Source organism: Leptonotus elevatus, chromosome 19 (genome assembly GCF_054856555.1).
Source record: "Leptonotus elevatus isolate MCC_2025b chromosome 19, RoL_Lele_1.0, whole genome shotgun sequence".
Classification (NCBI taxonomy): Eukaryota; Metazoa; Chordata; class Actinopteri; order Syngnathiformes; family Syngnathidae; genus Leptonotus; species Leptonotus elevatus.
The window spans coordinates 3,801,855-3,819,947 of NC_141257.1; the positions used below are offsets into that span (position 1 = coordinate 3,801,855).

An 18,093-nucleotide genomic window follows, 5' to 3' on the forward strand; every position below is an offset into this window, starting at 1 on the left:
CAAAACTACAACTTTATTGTTGTAATTTCACCTTTTAATTTTGAAAATTGTATTATTGTAAAATAAATAAATAACATGGTTATATTCTCAAATTGACTCTAAATTGGCCTAAAGCTAAGGTAGCAGAACCCCAAAAGTAGCTATGATATATATATATATATATATATAAATTCTTCAATGATTGGACATAAGCAAATTACTGCACTGACCCCCAAGCTGCAGCTTGCGGACCAGAATGTAAGGTTCATAGAACTTTATTGACATTTCCACCAAAAAAGACAACGTTATTCTTAAATACTTTGTGAACAACACAAGCATTCGTATGTTTCAGGTAGCGATGAGGCACAGGGGCGTGCCCGCAAGGATGAGGGGCAAGCGGACATTTTAAGCGCTGGCCTGCTTCTGTTCCTGGAATTGGGTGATTCGGCTTTCCATCACGGGCCTGAAGTGTCGGATCAAGCCCTGAAACACGAGGAGAAGATCATGATTAAGTAAAGATTTGTGTTAGATTTATGTTCGCTTCTTGTGCGAACTGACAGCTTGTTAGCCGTCAGATGCTAGCATGTCAAGAAATCAAAACCTGATTAATCTGAATGGGGAATTTAGTTTTTAAAAGATGGAAACTAACAGCTAGCACGTTAGCCACCATATGCTAGTCACGTCAAGAAATCCAAATAGAATTGATCTGAATGAGAAATTCTGTTTTGGAAGAAGACGGCGACCTACTGCTTGTTTGTTAGCCACCATATGCTAGTCATGCGTATGCAGTTGGTCATTTCCATTGGGTTTACCTGAACAGGCCAGGCGGCGCCATCTCCCAGAGCACAGATGGTGTGTCCTTCGATCTGTTTGCTGATCTCCCAGATCATGTCGATCTCAGACTGTCGTGCATCGCCTTGCACGAAGCGCCACATCATGTTGTTCATCCAGTCCACTCCTTCACGAATAAAACATTTTTTTTTTTTTTGCCACACAGCGAATGCAGTGTAAATGAACTATAGCGTGAATCGGGCGGGACCTTCTCTACAAGGTGTGCACTGGCCGCAGCTCTCGTGCTTGTAGAACTCAATCAGGCGGGCGATGGCTCTGATGATGTCCGTCTGGAAAAAACAGACCCCGCCCACAAATTTAGACGTCGAATACGATTATAAGACGATTGCTGATTAACGGGAGAAAAACCTACGGATTTGTCCATGACGATGACTGCCGCCGTGCCCAGGCCGGTCTGAGCTTGGACGAGGCCGTCAAAGTCCATCAGCACCTCCTCGCACACCTTCTTGGGGATGAGCGGCGTGGAGGAGCCGCCAGGAATGACGGCTAACAGATTGTCCCATCCGCCGCGAACGCCGCCTGTATATCGGCCGATTACTCAATCAGGTCCTAGCGTTTACCGTACATGCTAATAACTAGCTTCGATGTAAGGGTCGGAATGGCACAGCATACCCGCATGCTTCTCAATGAGATCTTTCAAGGGGATGGACATCTCCTCCTCGACGGTGCACGGGTGGTTGACGTGGCCCGAGATGTTGAAGAGCTTGGTGCCCGAGTTCCTCTCCCGGCCGAAACCCAGGAACCAGGTGCCTCCGCGGCGGCAGATTGTGGGCGCCACCGCCACCGTCTCCACGTTGGCCACCGTCGTCGGGCAGCCAAACACGCCTTCGCCACAAAAACAAGCGGGAAAAAAATGAAATCATTTATGGAAGAAATGCTCAAAAGGTGCGTGTGGAGACTCACCCACGTCGGCAGGAAATGGGGGCTTAAGGCGGGGCTTTCCCTGCTTCCCCTCCAGCGACTCGATGAGAGCCGTCTCCTCGCCGCAGATGTAGGCGCCGGCGCCGCGCATCACGAACACGTCAAAGTCGTATCCCGAGCCGCACGCGTTCCTGCCAAGAAGGCCCGCTGCGTACGCCTCGTTGATGGCCACCTGAACACATCACATTTTTACACACAAGAAGTTGCAGTTTAATTTTTTGTATATTTATTTGTTTATTTTATTCATGTGCAGTGAAAATACTAAAAACGATATCGCTTTTATAATACATGTATATTGTATGTTTAAAATTGGATTGGTTTTAATTTGTTATTTTGCAACATAAGCAATGCAAAAGAGTGGAAAATAGTTTTCAGTATTTAATTTGTTACATATTCTTAATGTAATTATTATATTGTTTTTTTATTTTTTTGCTACATGAATGCAGAAAGATAAAGTATAATAATTTGTTTTATAATATTTTCTATTTAATAATTTTTTGTCATGTCCCGAATAGAGCAAATATTGTTTTGCAACATTCACTATTTTTTGGGAATTTATGTTATGAGGTGAAAATATTGCTTTATAATGTATAGTACTTAAATGTATTTATTTTTGGAACAATTTTCTAATCATTTAAAAAAAAAAAGATTTTCTACTATTTTTTGGGTATTACAAGTACATAATTATTATTTTGGTTTTATATTTATTATTTTGCACATTTTCAAAATTTTCAATAATACTTACTATTAATATTTGATATATATAACTTTATTTAATTATTTTAAGCTCTATTTTACTTTAATTGTACATGGAAAATGGATGGACTACACAACACAAAATCCATTAGATATAAAAGGCCACAAGGGGGCAGTGTTCCTTCCTTTTCCCCATTCCTATTAGGCGTCTTACAAACAAAGGGTCATTTTATTATACATTTAACTTCTCTTGCCAAATCAAGTGTGATTTAAATCATTGGCCATATAATCAATAAAACTTGTACGATGTCTGAAAGGAATTAATTCACATTAGTTTAGATGAGAAATGTTGTTTTGAAATCAAAACAACGTCAACAAGCAGGTTTCCACTGCAATAACAACAGCGGACCGTGATCCGACCTGCAGGTTGGACGACTCGTTGTAAAACTCCCCGCGGATGTAGATGTAGGCGGCGCGGGCCCCCATGGCCCTGCCGGCGACCAGGCAGCCCTCCACCAGCTTGTGGGGGTCGTGCCTCATGATCTCCCTGTCTTTGCACGTGCCTGGCTCGCCTTCGTCGGCGTTCACCACAAGATACTTGGGTCTGATTGGGGGGGGGGGGGGGGGGCAAAACAATTTGTTGTGGTTTTCTCATCATGAATGTACTACTTTCCTACTTAGACAAGGCTTTAATGGCATTTTATGGCATATTAGGGAATTTCAGAAAGCACAATTGTATTTATTATGAGTGTATTTCCGACCTGCCGTCACTGGGCTTGTTCATGAAACTCCATTTCATGCCAGTGGGGAACCCCGCGCCCCCTCTGCCGCGCAGGCCCGACACCTTGATCTCATTGAGAATCCAGTCGACGCCCTTGAGCAGGATCTCCTTGGTTTTGTACCAGTCGCCACGCTTCATGGCGCCATTCAACCTGAAGCGCATTGGAGTCAGATTAGCAAAAGAATAATGTAGCGGACATAGCTTTGCCAGGTCTTACTTCCAGTCATGACGGCCGTAGAGGTTGGTGAATATTCTGTCCTCATCTGCCAGTGGCCCAAATGTTGTTTTCTTAGGAGGAGTCTGATGAAAACAATACACATATATATTTAAGATGTTTGATTTTGTCATAATTCCATTGCAAATATAAGGAGGGTACCTGTGCGGTGCTGTTGAATCGGACGATGGCGCCTTGACTGAGCGCCGCGGGGGCACGCGCCACCCCGCGCACGACAGCCAGAGACAGGGACAGCATCCTGCGGAAGAAATTTTATTTTTTTTTACTTGTAATTTTTTTATAACATGATTACACGCTTTATCAACATAAAAAAAGTGCATAACTTATAAATTACATTTTTAATGAAGTGAGACAGAATGCAATCAAACATGATTTGCACATTTAGTACAGAACGATATGAAACCCATCTCAATACATTTTAATATTTTACTTAGTTGTCACAAGCCTTGTGTATAATTTTGTTATGCAAGTGAGATCATCACAAATGAATACGAACACAATGCTGACTAAACACGTACTATATTAGCGACTGTGATCGATTGCGTGATTGTAACCATATCCATACACACACACACATAGTGTTACATATATGCATGCATGATATAAAGATATTAATACAGTGACCTCCACGCCAGCGGTGCTACAGCTAGCATTAGCCTGTGATGCTAGGCTGACTCGCTGTTATAACCTTGCCCGATTCATGAGCTAAGGGGAGAAATGGCGGCATCGTGTCATAGCAACCACACGGAACGAACATGTTGACTTATAATTCATACAGAACTAGATTGCATGAGACTATGTTCGCCTTAACAAGCCATCACGTACCTGTATCTTCGTAAACAGTTTATGAAATCTAGACCGGAAGCGCTGTTCACATTACGGAAGTAGTCATTTACGTCACCGACTGGGCTACGGATGTTTTTACTTACTTGAACATTTTTAGCATATTTCAATCAACTCAAATATGATACAAGTTCTATTGTTTTTATTTTATTTATTGAATCTTAAATATGAACTGTAAAGCTACTACGCATGACCGGAGGTGATGCTCACATTCCGTAAACAAGTTGTTTACGTCACTAAATCAACTTTTTTATTATTATTATTATGCTTACCCAGTAAATAAATAAAATAAAAAAATGTGTTTCTACCCCAAAATAAATGAAAACAAACAATTTTACATTTAAACATTTTTAACGAAATATTCCATCATAAATCGTCAATTATAAAGCTCCTGCACATGACGGGAAGTGCTAGTCACGTTCCAGAATTTATATTACTTACAACTTTACTCACCTACATATTTATAACACCACACGGTTATCTATAACTTTGAGAAAGTTTAAATTTTTTATTTATTCAATCATAAATGATCAATCAGGATCAGCTACAACTGCATCGTGGGATGTGAGGCTCAGGCTCACATTACAGAAAGTTTGACTATCACGAAATGATCTAATTTCTTAATGTGTTTTTTTTTTAATCATTTCAATCACAAATCTTTCATTATGAAGCTTAAAACGACGCATAACCGGAAAAGGTGACAAGTCTAAAGTTGAGTAAACAAGTTTATGTACTTGTAAATTTAAAGCAATGACTTCAAGACATGAGTATTCCACAGTATTTGTATTTATTTATTTAAAATAATCAAAGGAGTTTTCTCCACCCAAAAATAGGAAAAGTTGCATTTTTTCTCAATTAAGATCATGACACACTGTTTTCATAAATACAACCAGAGAATACAATCAATAAACCATCACAACTTATCAAAATAAAAAGTACATTTGCCTGCAGTCTTATTTTGAAATTCCCTATCTTTTCCTGTTAGTAAAAAATTAAGCCTATCATTTTTATTATCTTTCATCCATTTAACATGACTACACACAGTACACACTAAAATAGCTGCCCCGCCCCTGATGTGTATAATGAGCACAACCTGTACAGTTGGAGTTATGACATCACCGCAGCTTATCCGTGGTGATTATTAGGCCGTAAAGCCACGCATGTACATACAGCATGTGAGATTACAAAAGCGACATGGTGAGGATTTCCAGACATCCAGCTGCTGCCAGCATCCTGCATGATATGATTGACAGCCTCGGTCTTAGAAAGCATAAGAAGTTGCTGAACAATATTTACATGGAAAAAAAAAAAGACTATTTCCATAAATAGTGGACTTTATTTTGTCATCTGCATGTGGTAGGAAGGATCTTTTGAGGGAGAAAACGAATAGTATTACAACATTAAAACGAAATAAAATGGATTACTTGGTCACTGGTCATGAGTCACTCACATTGGGTTTGTTGCTTTTGTTAATTTTGTGGACAGTTCCCGAAGTCACTCATTTGAGGGAGGCTGGTTGCTGGGCCTCCTGGCGACCCGCCCCAGTCGGTCCACAGCCGCACTCTCAAACGCCAGCCTCATGAGCGGGTGCTCCTCCAGCACCTCGTTGAAGCTGTCCACGCTCAGCGAGTACAGGCGGCAGTACGTCTCGGCCTTCACGCTGGCTGTGCGTCGACCTTGGGTCAGCAGACAGATCTCTGAAAAGAAAAGAATTGGTGTTAAATCGGGTGTTAATCACGTGCAAAGTCATTTGAATAGCTACCCCCGAAATAGGCCCCGTCGCTTAGTTTGATGTCCTTGCTGCCTCGCGGCATGACCACGACGGTGCCGTGCTGGATGAAGTACATCTTGCGGCCCAGCGTTCCCTCCCGAATGATGTAGTCTGCGGGCTGGAAGACCTCGAAGTGCAGCTTGGTGAGGATCACGGTCACGAAGTGAGGGTCGGTGTTGGCGAAGAGCGGCATGTTGCCCACCAGACCGCGACAGTTGAAGCTGACGATTTCCTGTCGAGAAGTAAAAAAAATATATATATTTTTTCAAGTTTTAATTTTACTTTCATTTATTGAAATATATTTAAAAAAAAAAAACGTTTTAAGGATTCAGACTGTTTTTAAAACAACACATATTAATGATAAAACTTAGTTTCACCCCAGTTGGAGTCCTACGAAATCTGCCTAACAACAAGTGACTAACACAAGTGAGCCTACTCTCAATTTATTTTTGTATATGCATATTTCACTTTACTGCGTTTTTTTCAAATTTTTTTGTGTCATTTAAAGTGGTAAGATTTTTGAGAAACAAACGAATATTCATTCAAGCTTTTTTGTGGTCCCATTTTTTTGCGTAGTCACTTGTTGCCAGGCAGATTTAATAAAGCTCAATCTTAAACTAAATACATCTGTTTTTTTAATCACAAATTGAAATGATAAAAATGATAAAACTCAGTTTCACCTTAGTTTGAGCCCTACGAAATCTACCTAACAACAAGTGACTAACACACTAATGGAGCCTACTCTCAATTTATTTTCATATTTTCGTATTTCACTATTTTTGTTAATCACCTTTTTTTTGTCATTTAAAGTGTTAAGATTTTTGAGAAATAAACGAATATTCATTCAAGCTTTTTTGTGGTCCAATTTTTTTGCATAGTCACTTGTTACCAGGCAGATTTAATAGGGCTCAATCTTAAACTCAATATATCAGTTTTTTTCTCTCACAAATTCACAAAATAATTTAATTTGAACTTACTTTTTACAGCCCCCAATCATAGGGATTTACACCACTAACGAACAACTAAAATTTGTGAATAATTGACACACTTTACAATTTTAATGACATGGGAGAATTACTGGATTCCACAGAATTTAATATTATTTCAAAACACAATTTTCTATTTTCTATCCAAATTTTTTAACCAGGGATGGGTGAGTACTGATACAAACTACCAAAATCTAAGGCAAAAAAAAAAAAGTAAAATACATTGAGTAAGTCCTCCTCTGCAGTAGGTGGCGCTATACTGCCTAATTTGACAATTTGACGAGTCATTAAAAAGAGCTGACCTCTTTTAGCGGATCATTGAGCTCTCCCAGGATGCTGTCCTCGTCAAACATCTTGCCTTGGAATCGTTGCTCGTAATATTCGTGGATCCTCTGGCGGAGGTCTGCAGGCAGCTTGTGGAACGACATGTACTGCTCCACTTGCTTATACTGGAGAAGAAATAAATAAGAACAAATCTTAACGTGGAGTTGATGCGTCACGTTTGCCACCACGTGACGTGTGACCAAAAATAATGATGGATTTAGTCCTCATTTGAGTGGATTGCAAGATGATTTGTGATAGCTGTAAGTAGCATTAGCTTTAGCCGTGCACGTTGTTACATAATGTTGATATGTTTTGTAATATTGTGCAAATGTCAGCTTTCCACATGCCACGTGGGCTTACCTTACCTTCTCCTGGTACTGGCGGTGCGAGGCGTCCAAGGACTGCACCAGGTTGGTGGCGTGGCCCAGGAACATGGCGTAGCAGGTGGCGCCCACCACCATGCTGACCATGGTCAGCCACACGTCGCTGATGCCCTCCGGCGGGTGCGCGCCGTAGCCGATGCACAGCATGTGACTCATGGCCATGAACAGGGCGTACGAGTACTGGATGTGCCACGTGGCGTTCTGATCAGGAGAAAAAGGGGCAAGTTAAGAAGCATGACGGTCATCCTTTGCACGAGATCAAGCTTTACTGTCAAAAGAGCCATTTAAGGGCAATTAACAAAAAAAAATATGTTTGGAAAACAAGCAAAACATTTGAACCCAATATTTTGAGATTCATTTTTTTTCAGCTTTTTTTTGTTATCGATTTTCAGATTTTTTTTTCCTCCAATTTTGTGGACATTTGATGGTAATTTTCAGGATTTCTTCTTTTGTTTTTGGGCGTTTTATAGTATATATTATATATTTTTTCTGCCTTTTCCTTTCCTTTTTTTTAAGCAATTTTTTTCTACTTTTTTTATTCTTTGACATTTTTGGCAATTTCAAGGAATTTTATGGAAATTTTCCTCTTCCTTTTTGGATATTTATGATCACTTTTTGGACATTTTTAGGTAACTTTCGTCTTTAAAATGTGGACTCTTGACATTTTTTGAATATTTAATTATTCATCATTTTTATCTAAATCATTAATTCATTTAAACAATATTTGATCCAAAAACTAAAAATATGAAAACAAAATTAAAATAAATATTAATTTCTACAAAAAAAATTTTTACAGACCCAGAGGGAGACACAAGAAAGGGACTAAAGATTAATTTTCCTCTACCTTTTTGACTTCTGCTTTTTTATTTTTTTCTGCCTTTTTTTGCTACCAATTTTCAGATTTTTTATCTTTATTCATTGCAATTTTGTGGACATTTTATGGTAATTTTCAGGATTTCTTCTTTTGTTTTGGGGCGTTTTATAGTTACATTTTAAACACATTCTTTTTTCTGCCTTTTCCTTGAAAAATCAATTTTCTGACTTTTTAAACAATTATTTTCTGCTTATTTTAATTCTTTGACATTTTTGGCAATTTCATGGAATTTTATGGTAATTTTCTGCTTTTTTCTCTTCCTTTTTGGACATTTTTAGATATAAAAAAAAAAATGTTTTTCTGACAACTTTAAAATGTGGATTTTTCGAATATTTAATTATTCATTAAAAAAATTCTAAATCATTCATTCATTTATATGTTAAGAAATATGAATTTCTACTATACATTTTTTTTTTCAGAGCCGCATATACTTGCGTAATAGGAGGTGTGTACTGACCACCATGTCGTTCTTGGACACCCAACAGTCCGCGGGGAAGTCCTGCAGCATGGGCACCATGAAGGTCAGGCAGCCGTCCCAGTGGCACAGCAGCAGCATCATGCCGATCAAGTTGACGATGCGCACCGCCGCGCTGGCCAGGTCGTAGGTCATGTTGAACATCTGAAGCAGACAAACCGCAAGCGTGTTAGTTTTGGCTGTTGTCTTCAGTCGTCTTTGGCTTTTTTTTTCTTTTTTTTTTGTCTATATCTTTGCTCATCCCCGAACAAACTACTTCCTTGTTACTGTTGTTGTTGGTGCCTGTTTGCTGAGGTTTTTTTCCCCTTACAGGACCTTAGTCTGGGGCTGTTTTTTCCCCTCCCTTATGTTTTTTTCATCCGCAAAAACAGGGACACTTGGACAGAAATGAAACCGTGCCTGTTCCATTTGGTTACGACAGTGGCAATAAATCGATTCCGATTCGGAAATGGAAGCCTGTACCTCCTCCCACTGGTGGATGTATCGGATGAGGCGCGATAGGCGCAGGAGTCGCAGCAGGCTGAGGATCTTGGTAAAGCGCACGATGCGGAGGGCCCGGGCGGTCCGGTACACGTCGGACGAGTCCTGCAGGGACTCCAGGTCCACCACCAGGAAGATGTAGTCCACCGGGATGGACGAGATGAAGTCCACCAGGAACCAGGTGCGCAGGTAGTGCAGGCGGATGCACTTGGGGTCCAGCACGATGTGGCTGTCCTCGCCCTGGATGCCCGTGCGGAAGTTGAAGACCAGGTCCATGAGGAAGAGCGTGTCGGACAGCACGTTGAAGGTGACCCACGGGATGGTGTTCTGGTCTTCGAAGAAGGTGATGCCCCACGGCAAGATCACGAGGTTGCTCATCATGAGCAAGAGCATCAGGAGGTCCCAGTAGAACCTGGAAGGAACCACCGGGAACACTTAGATCTTTGTGCTATGGCTATCGAAGACCGCTTACCTGCCTCGGTCGCAGCTGCTGTTTTGGTTAGCAACAGCATTGTGGAGTGGCCACGTTAGAATCTACTGGAACACGAAGCAACGTTAGAGATGACGTTTCTGCATAACGGCGGATTATCTACACTGCTGCGGTAAGAAAGACTGCACGCTTGAGACTGTTTACGTTGATAGGTGCTTCTGTTTTGGTTCGCAATAGAGTTTGAAATGGGATCAGTAGTCTACTGGAAATGTGAGGTGCCGGCTCCATATGGAAAGATCTATAAAACTGCACAGGTAACAAGTGGTGCCACTGGGAACAACTTTCATTACGTGATGCTGCTGTTTTGGTTAGCAATAGAGTTCAAATGGGCCCAGCAGTTGAAATCTTTTGTTTGTCTATGAATTGAGGTGGTTTTAGTTACTTTTTAAGGGATGAACTCACACAACAGTCTACTGGAATGCTAATTGTCCCTAAATATTTTGTCTCTATGTAGGAGTCCGCACTTGAATGAATCACGTGTTTACATGCCTTGCTGCTGTTTTGGTTAGCAACAGCACTCAACTCAATTCTTCGACACTAATGCATGGTGAATTGCTACCATGCAGTTGTAAACAACTGTCGAGGTTGTCGACTTACGGGAGACGGTGGCTCGTGGCGGCAGCTAATTGGCACACTGTCAACAAGCTAACATGCTAACACACTACGCCGCTCTGCAAATGACACAACTGGCAGCAGTAGTAAGGTCAGATGACAACAGCGCGCATGACCCATTTCCCGCGAGGTCGACTTGTGATGGCGGCAACAAGAGGAAGCGCTCCCATCAACTATGCACGTTCGTGTCACCCGACGCACCGCAACAATGTCACCGCGTCGCCCGACACGCCACCAAAAAATGTTTCTGTCAGATGTCCTACAAGGTGCCAAGCGGGTCTCCAGTGTCCCGAAGAACCGGTTTCGGGTTTCCCGCTTTTTTCTTGCAGATTCTTTTTCCATCCGCCGTCAGTCAATCCGACGTCTCGACCTCATTAAGGCTCTTTTTTTCATCCGATGCCGCGGGGATGTCGAGCCATTGAGAAAAGAGGACGTGATGGACGGCTTAACATGAGGACTTCATCATCGTCTCCTCTCATGTTGCAAATAGATTAAGTGGCCACTGCGGAGAGTCTGGAGGCTTTCATAGCTGTCGAAGCGTGCTAAAGAAATACACACACCTTCTTTGGTTTTCTTTGGTCCCCTCGGGTCCCCTCGGGTCTCCTGACGGCGGTGTTCGGTTTAGGTGAACGGTATGAGATTTTTTCTAATAGGTTTTTGGTGAGCTAACAAATACACGCACGCACGCACGCACGCACGCACATACACATACTCACCCACACACACACAAAAAAAAATATATATAAAAAAATATATATATATAAAATAAATAAAAAAGAGCAATGATGATGACATTTCCGAATGAACAATACTGAGCTCTTTATAAAAAAATAAAAAAATAAAAAATAAAAAAAAAATAAAAAAAAATAAAAAAGAAATACACACAGAACAGTATGCAGCATTCTATTCAAACTTCAAGCAGAATTTGAGTTGAAACTTTTTTTTAACCCCGAGACCGTTGCTAAGAAAAGGGTGCACTAAATAATTATTAAAATTCTGCCTTTGCAATAAAAAAATACTTAAAGAAAATTACTACGTAGATAATATAAAGAATAAACACAATAGCACTTTAAAAAGATAGTAAAATGAATATATAATTTTAAATATCTGGCTACATAAATATATGTAACGCTGCACACAAAAATAATTTTGCAGAATTCTTCACAAAGAAAAATGTGTTAAAAAAAAAGAAAGTCTATCAGAAAAAAATATGATAAAACAAACAAGTATAATCAATCACAAATCTGCCTGTACATATATAGTAAGTGAATAGAATTAATTTTGTCTTAGCAAAGAAAAAATAATAATTGTAAAGATAATAAATGGATGGATAAAAAAACATAAAAAAATAATTGAAAAAGAAAAATATGAAGATAACTACATCAACAAAGATAACACCGTTATAATAATTGCAAAAATCTGACAATAAATACGTCATTCTGACCATTGAATGACAATTTAAAAAAAAAATCTAAATCATTCTTCAAATTTGCCTTTTACAAAAATTTAAGAAATTTACCAAATCTGTCTTTTGTGAGATTAATACAATAAATTAATAATAAGTAACTACAAATCTGGGGATGAATTATTCCTTTTAAAAGCAAATTACACAAAAAAAATTAATTGTACAAATCTTACTTCACAAATAAAAAACATATTAAAAAAAAAAAGCCTTTTACAAAGATGAATAAATAATTATGGGAAATGAATAGACTAAAAACTGCAATAAATAAAAAATCACAAAGCTAATAAAAAGACCAATAAATAATGTTGTGGGTAGACAACGGTTTTGGCAGATTGCTGGCTATGACTCTGGCCTTCTGTCCACTCCATGTCAATTCCCCCCTCGGCTGCCCTTAATTTCCCGCCGATTGTCCTCTGTGCACTTCTGTATTCCGGCCAAATAAAGTCATTGGGACGGATCACACCATCTGACCTCCGCCTCCATTTTGAAGGCAAGTTTGCAGCATAAGGCAAACGGTCCTGCCATAATCCCCGCCACAGCTGCCTGCGTATTATTGCATAATAAAGCAAGATTGGAATTATTCTTAGTATTTGACCGTCTGGCGTTGGCCCGCATGCTGCTTATGCATTGTTTGAATTAGCAGCTTTTATTAGGGAGTAAGACGACAGAGAGATTGCAGTGAGATGTTGTCCAGCTTTTGGCAAATCCGTAAAAAAACTGAGGCAGAAGTGATGGAGACGAATGATAATGAGTGGAGGTGGAGGTGGGGGCGGGGTGGGGGGGTCACCAAGAGGCCTGAATAATCCAGATGATCTTGTCCTATATACTGTATCAGTAATCAAATCCCTTCATCGCCTTATACCACGTACTGCATCAGCTGCTGCGCCGCACTCTGGACTTGAAAATTTGGGATGCGGTCACGCTAGATGGGTATGTCTGCACCTGACAAGTTAGCTGAAGTCACTGTGAGAATGTATGATTGGACAGTAATGACCTTGCAGGACATTTGGGGAATATTCTTGTCGTCAAATACATAGAGGAACCGCATTAGATGGGTATGGTTGCATCTCACGCCAAGCCACTTGATGTTAGAACAGCCTTGGTTTATAGAAATGATTTCTTTATTTATTTTATTAGTAGTCACGTGCATAGAAGGGGTGTAGTTGGAGCGCTTGCACGTCCTAAACAGGTATGACTTCCACTAATGATTTAGCTGAAATCACTATAAGTATGGATGTCTGACCTATACAATGTTTTGAGAATTGTTTCTTGCAATTGCATGTTTAAAGGAGATGTAGTTGGAGATTTTGTACACACCCGACAAGTATGTCTGCCCATGATTAGTTACCTGAAGCCACTATAGACCAATAGAACAGTTTTGGCTATATTCCTTGTAGCCAAGTGTGTAGAAGTGATGCAAAGAGGAGTCGTATCTAGTTTAGACAATAAGACGGGTATGTCTGCACCTCATCTGAAGTCATTGTAAGTACAGATGACCGACATGGACTTTAATAGTCGTTTTGCGAAGAAGGGATATACAGTAGTTGTCCCTTTTTGCATACGCTAGACAGGTATGGATGCATCTGACTTGAAATCACAGAAGGGGTGACAAGGACATCTTTGGGAATATTTTGTCCAAAGTCACACATGTTGAGCGGATTTTTTTTAATAAACTAGACGGGTATGACTGCACCTTAGCTGAAGAAAAAGTTTAATACGAAAAAAGATTAATGTTCTATAGTGATGTCTGTCATCACATATATACAGTTGAAGGGGTGTCTGTGTCTATTCTAGACACTAGACGGGTATGACTGCACCTTAAGCCACTATATTGATGTATGACATACGGTACAGTGATGTTTTGGGGACATTTTTCGTAGTCATATGTGTAGAAAGGATGCAGTTGCCACTTTTTTTTACACACTAGACAGGTGTGGCTGCAACTCACCTGAAATCACTATAAGGATGGATGATCCACACCCCAAAGGACTTGACCCTGGCCTGCTCTGCAGCGACGCCCTTGTGGCTGCCGAACATGCGCAGGGAGAACTTGTTGACGCCGGGCTGCAGCATGGCTCCGAGCTGCTTCTGGAAGCACGTGGACTGGTCGAGCTGGACTTCGTCGTCGTCGTCGTCGTCGTCAACCCCGTTGAGGTCCAGCAGCCCGGCGGGGTCGGCCGTGTAGTCGTCGTTGTGCGTCTTGACCAACGAGAAGAGCGTCTGGCTCACGTCGTTGTGCTTGTCCGCCTTGGTGGAGGGCGTCCCGGGGCAGCTGGCCTTCTGGGAGCCGCTCCGCCATCGGGAGAAGCGCAGGCTGCTCCAGCTGCGGTAGCGCGGCGTGTCGGGTTTGTGACTGGGACTCTCGCTGATGCCCTTCTGGTCTCCCATGCTCCTGGAGGGGCTGGTCATGTTTAAAAAGGAAAGTGTCTACTTACAAGAAGAATGGAGCTGTCATTCTTAACTACTTGGAAAAAAAGTGCTTCAATTGTCTGACATGCAGCTTCATCCGCCTCCTGCCTAGACGGATGCAAATTGACAGGCAGGAGCTCATCAAGTAGCCTTCAATAATCGGCTTGTTGCGACACATGCGTCCACTCACCTCCCTCCCCTTCGACCCCCTTCTCGCTCCCTCCCTCCCGCCCTCCTCTAACGCGGTGGCCCAGAGCGGTGATGCGTCCGCAGGTCAAATTGCGGAGACAGACATTCTCATTCAGGGTTGAGCAGGGCTCAATGGGTATGAATTACTCATTAGTGGGCAACCCACTTAAAATGATGGAAGGGAAGAAAGTCAGATAAACAGAGTGAAACAAACACAGGTACGCCTAAAAAGTCATTACAACTCATTGATTAATATTTTTTGCACACACTAGACAGGTATGGATGCACCTCAGATGCGGTTATTGTAACCATAGATGACATATGGGGACGATTTGGGATTTTTATTTTTTGTGAGATGTGGAGAAAGGTTGCAGTGGTAACTGTTGTACACATTAGACAGGTATGGCTGATTCTCACATGAAGTCACTACAAGAATGACTAGATGGGTATAGCAGCACCTCACCTAAAGTCATTGTGAGGAGGATGCTTTGGGAATATTTGTTGTAGTCACAAGTGAATAAGGGATGTAAACGGGTATGAGTCATCAGCAAAAGTCCCTTTAGATTTTTTTTTTGTAGTCGTAGCAGTGAATAAGGGTTAGATGGGTGTGGCATCTTTAGCTGAAGTCACTATTGTGGAAAATATGTGCAGAAGGGATGTATAGTAGTTAGCAAATACTAGACGGGTTGTTTGACCCCACATAAAGTCACGATGAGGATGGATTTTGGAATTATATTTTTTGTAATTACATACGTGTAGACGTGATACAGTTGCGTACACACTAGACGGGTATGGTGGCAGTTTGGAGTTTTTGTCCTGTGCGTGACCTGGTCAGTGGCCAAGTAAATCAGTGGCACAGCAGATCACATTCCAAAGTGTCACGTACACCAGTGGCACACTTGAGATGCACTCCGGTCACAATTACACTTGCTAGCGGTTACATCGGCCAATCACGTCATCACAATTCAAGCGGGTTGTAAACAACGACAGCAGAGGGAAAGTGCGGCCGCAGGATGTCGCATACTGTACTACATGGCGATTGCGTAACTCGCATTTCATGCGATTCCAAGGGGAGTCCAAAAAAATGTGTTGAGGTTGCGGTTGTGTGTGAAAACAGGAAGCAGCTGGTGAACACGCTGGCGGCTATTTGATAACAAAAATGCAAACGTAGCATGTTTTTTTTGGCAGCTGGGGTTTTCTGTGACCTTTTCGTTGGTAGGAGGATGAGCGCTGTTCGCAGGCAGGGTGCGCCGTGTTCTTCACCGCGGAATTTTGTTCACAGTAAACACTTTTTTTTTTCCTTTCAGGAATCGCTTGATAAGAAGTTGGCGTCCAAGCATATGAAGAGGAGTTCAGAATATTGTGAAAGAGCAGGTCACACATCTCATACAAATAATGAATATTTTGGAACTATGTTTAGTTTTTCCGTTTTCATCCTGACAAAGCAGTTTATTTCATTCATTATGATCATCATTATTTCATTGTGCTATATTTTATTATTTTGGTGGTATTTCATTCTATATTTTACTTTTTACATTTTGTATAGTTCTTACATTGTTAGATTTTTTTTTAATTCACTCAACAGTACGCCAAACTGTTACGAGAGTCAATGCATTTTATAGTACATTACATTTCATATTTATTATTAATTTTTGTTCATTCACTTATCTAATGTATTTATGCATTAATTTTATTTTTTTCTTAGTTACATTTTTTATTATTCAGATTTGTGTACTTAATAATAATTATTATTATTATTATTATAATAAACCACTTAATAATAATTTATATATTAAGAATATTATATTAATTTATATAATAATAATAATAATTGTTGTTGTTGATCCCCAAAAGTGTACTTTGGTTCTGAACTTTTCCAATATAATGAGGCAAAAATTTAACCCTCTGTTGTTTATGTTATTATTTTTGATGGTTGTGGTGTTTTGTCTTCATACGCAAAAGTAGCGTCCACAATAAGAATCGATGAGCAGTACCGATAATGGATTTGAAATCACTAAATGATTACCAATTCCCATCCCCATTTGTTGACATTTTGTATGTTCGGCAGATTGCCTCCCATGTTCTCAAACTTGCCCCCCCACTCTCCTCTCAAGGGTTGAGCAGAAAAGTAGGGGAGGCCCCTCCCCCTCGGGTGAATATAAGCAGCCTCCCTGTGAACTTGTTGCATTTCAGGTTGACGTATTAATACAAAAAAAAAAAAACTGCGAGAAAACACATTCACTCACTTCCAGCCATGACTTGGATTGGACTTCTTCAAGGGTTCGGGATCCTTCTGATCGTCTCCCAAGCAAATCTCGGAGGTAACGCCAAATTTCTCATCAAATTACAAAGTACCTCCTTCAGGACGATCCATCATGTTTGTTTCTCCAGTGGAGTCCCGAGAAGTCGACGTGCCGTTCCCGCCGGCCCGGCCCAGGCCGCTGAACCTGGAGGCCATCTGCAGCCAAGGTCAGGGTCGCCCCAGGTACCCGGAGAGCTTCTTTCCGAGGAGGGGGGCGGGGCACTTTAGACGGCGGGGGAAGGCCATCAACAGACTGGAGTCTTGGTACGCTCAGTGCTGCAGTTTGGACGGGGAGGACAGGGACGCCGCCGTACTCTGCTGCGCCAGGCAAGCTGTGAGTCAAACGCAACAGAAGAACCCGTCAGCTATCCACAGTAGGGTTTAAGTCAGGGTTTCGTGACCTGCAGATGACACTCTGTGATGAATGACACTCTTGTTTTTTTGTGGTCAGTGGAAACAGGCGCTGGAACAGTTCTGCATCGAGGAGTTTGGAACCATGACGGCGCACTACGAGTGCTGCAGGAAGCAAGGGGATGAACGCTGGACCTGTTTTGACAGCGAGCTGCCAAACCCGGACTACCTCGCCACGCCGGGCTACATCGCGGCCGCAATGCTTCCGGAGCCCGACTTCACCTTCGACCCAAATGCTTGCGAAAGGTACAGAAATGTTTTGAAATTAATGAAGAACGATCATGCAAAAAAAAAAGATTTATTTTTTCTACAGGCGTTAAGAAGAGAAGTGTTTTCAGCCAACCAGAGGGTTTGATTTCGCCCAATTCAATGTATTACCAAACAAAGTCATATTTTGCACTGTTGTTTTTTTAAGTAAATAAAATATATAATCACAGTACTATATAACTGCAATTTATAATATGTCCACGAGAGGGCCTTGTTTCCGTGGCAAAAGTTATCGGTGAGTGTCATGTTGTTTACAGTTTATGCTGAATGGCAATTTGTACCAGAAAACTTAATAAACAATTTAATAACTTTCCACTGTGATCCACGAAGTTTCTTTGTTCCTTTTAC

The 18,093-nt window shown here is 41.1% G+C and overlaps 3 protein-coding genes across 7 annotated transcripts; 1 reads left to right on the top strand and 2 right to left on the bottom strand.

Annotated features, from left to right (window-relative positions):
• Positions 1–196: 196 nt before the first annotated feature.
• ndufv1 (NADH:ubiquinone oxidoreductase core subunit V1) lies at positions 197–4,446 on the bottom strand. The gene is made up of 11 exons (XM_086063365.1): positions 4,290–4,446; positions 3,606–3,702; positions 3,447–3,529; positions 3,210–3,380; positions 2,869–3,052; positions 1,735–1,924; positions 1,444–1,656; positions 1,184–1,350; positions 1,019–1,100; positions 792–937; positions 197–462 (listed from the first exon to the last, which is right to left on the bottom strand). The coding sequence occupies exons 2-11, from the start codon at positions 3,699–3,701 to the stop codon at positions 385–387; spliced, it is 1,410 nt and encodes a 469-aa protein (XP_085919491.1). The 5' UTR covers position 3,702; positions 4,290–4,446; the 3' UTR covers positions 197–384.
• Positions 4,447–5,088: 642 nt separating this feature from the next.
• On the bottom strand, positions 5,089–14,734 carry LOC147157549 (potassium/sodium hyperpolarization-activated cyclic nucleotide-gated channel 2-like). 2 transcript variants are annotated; one of them, XM_086062747.1, is made up of 8 exons: positions 14,116–14,734; positions 9,583–10,012; positions 9,103–9,264; positions 7,754–7,972; positions 7,367–7,513; positions 6,070–6,310; positions 5,758–6,004; positions 5,089–5,674 (listed from the first exon to the last, which is right to left on the bottom strand). In XM_086062747.1, exons 1-7 carry the CDS (start codon positions 14,574–14,576, stop codon positions 5,802–5,804), a joined length of 1,863 nt encoding a protein of 620 aa, XP_085918873.1. In that variant the 5' UTR covers positions 14,577–14,734; the 3' UTR covers positions 5,089–5,674; positions 5,758–5,801. The 2 variants fall into 2 exon arrangements, with proteins under 2 accessions (XP_085918873.1, XP_085918872.1); XM_086062746.1 differs by having other exon boundaries at positions 5,089–6,004.
• On the top strand, positions 13,057–18,058 carry ecm1a (extracellular matrix protein 1a). Of its 4 annotated transcripts, XM_086062754.1 has the most exons (6): positions 13,057–13,097; positions 16,073–16,139; positions 16,959–17,086; positions 17,157–17,401; positions 17,519–17,724; positions 17,792–18,058. In XM_086062754.1, exons 3-6 carry the CDS (start codon positions 17,020–17,022, stop codon positions 17,796–17,798), a joined length of 525 nt encoding a protein of 174 aa, XP_085918880.1. In that variant the 5' UTR covers positions 13,057–13,097; positions 16,073–16,139; positions 16,959–17,019; the 3' UTR covers positions 17,799–18,058. The 4 variants fall into 4 exon arrangements, 3 of the variants coding, with proteins under 3 accessions (XP_085918880.1, XP_085918879.1, XP_085918878.1); XM_086062753.1 differs by having other exon boundaries at positions 13,077–13,222; positions 16,073–17,086; XR_015091274.1 differs by lacking the exon at positions 13,057–13,097 and having other exon boundaries at positions 13,374–17,086; positions 17,157–17,441.
• Positions 18,059–18,093: the final 35 nt, after the last annotated feature.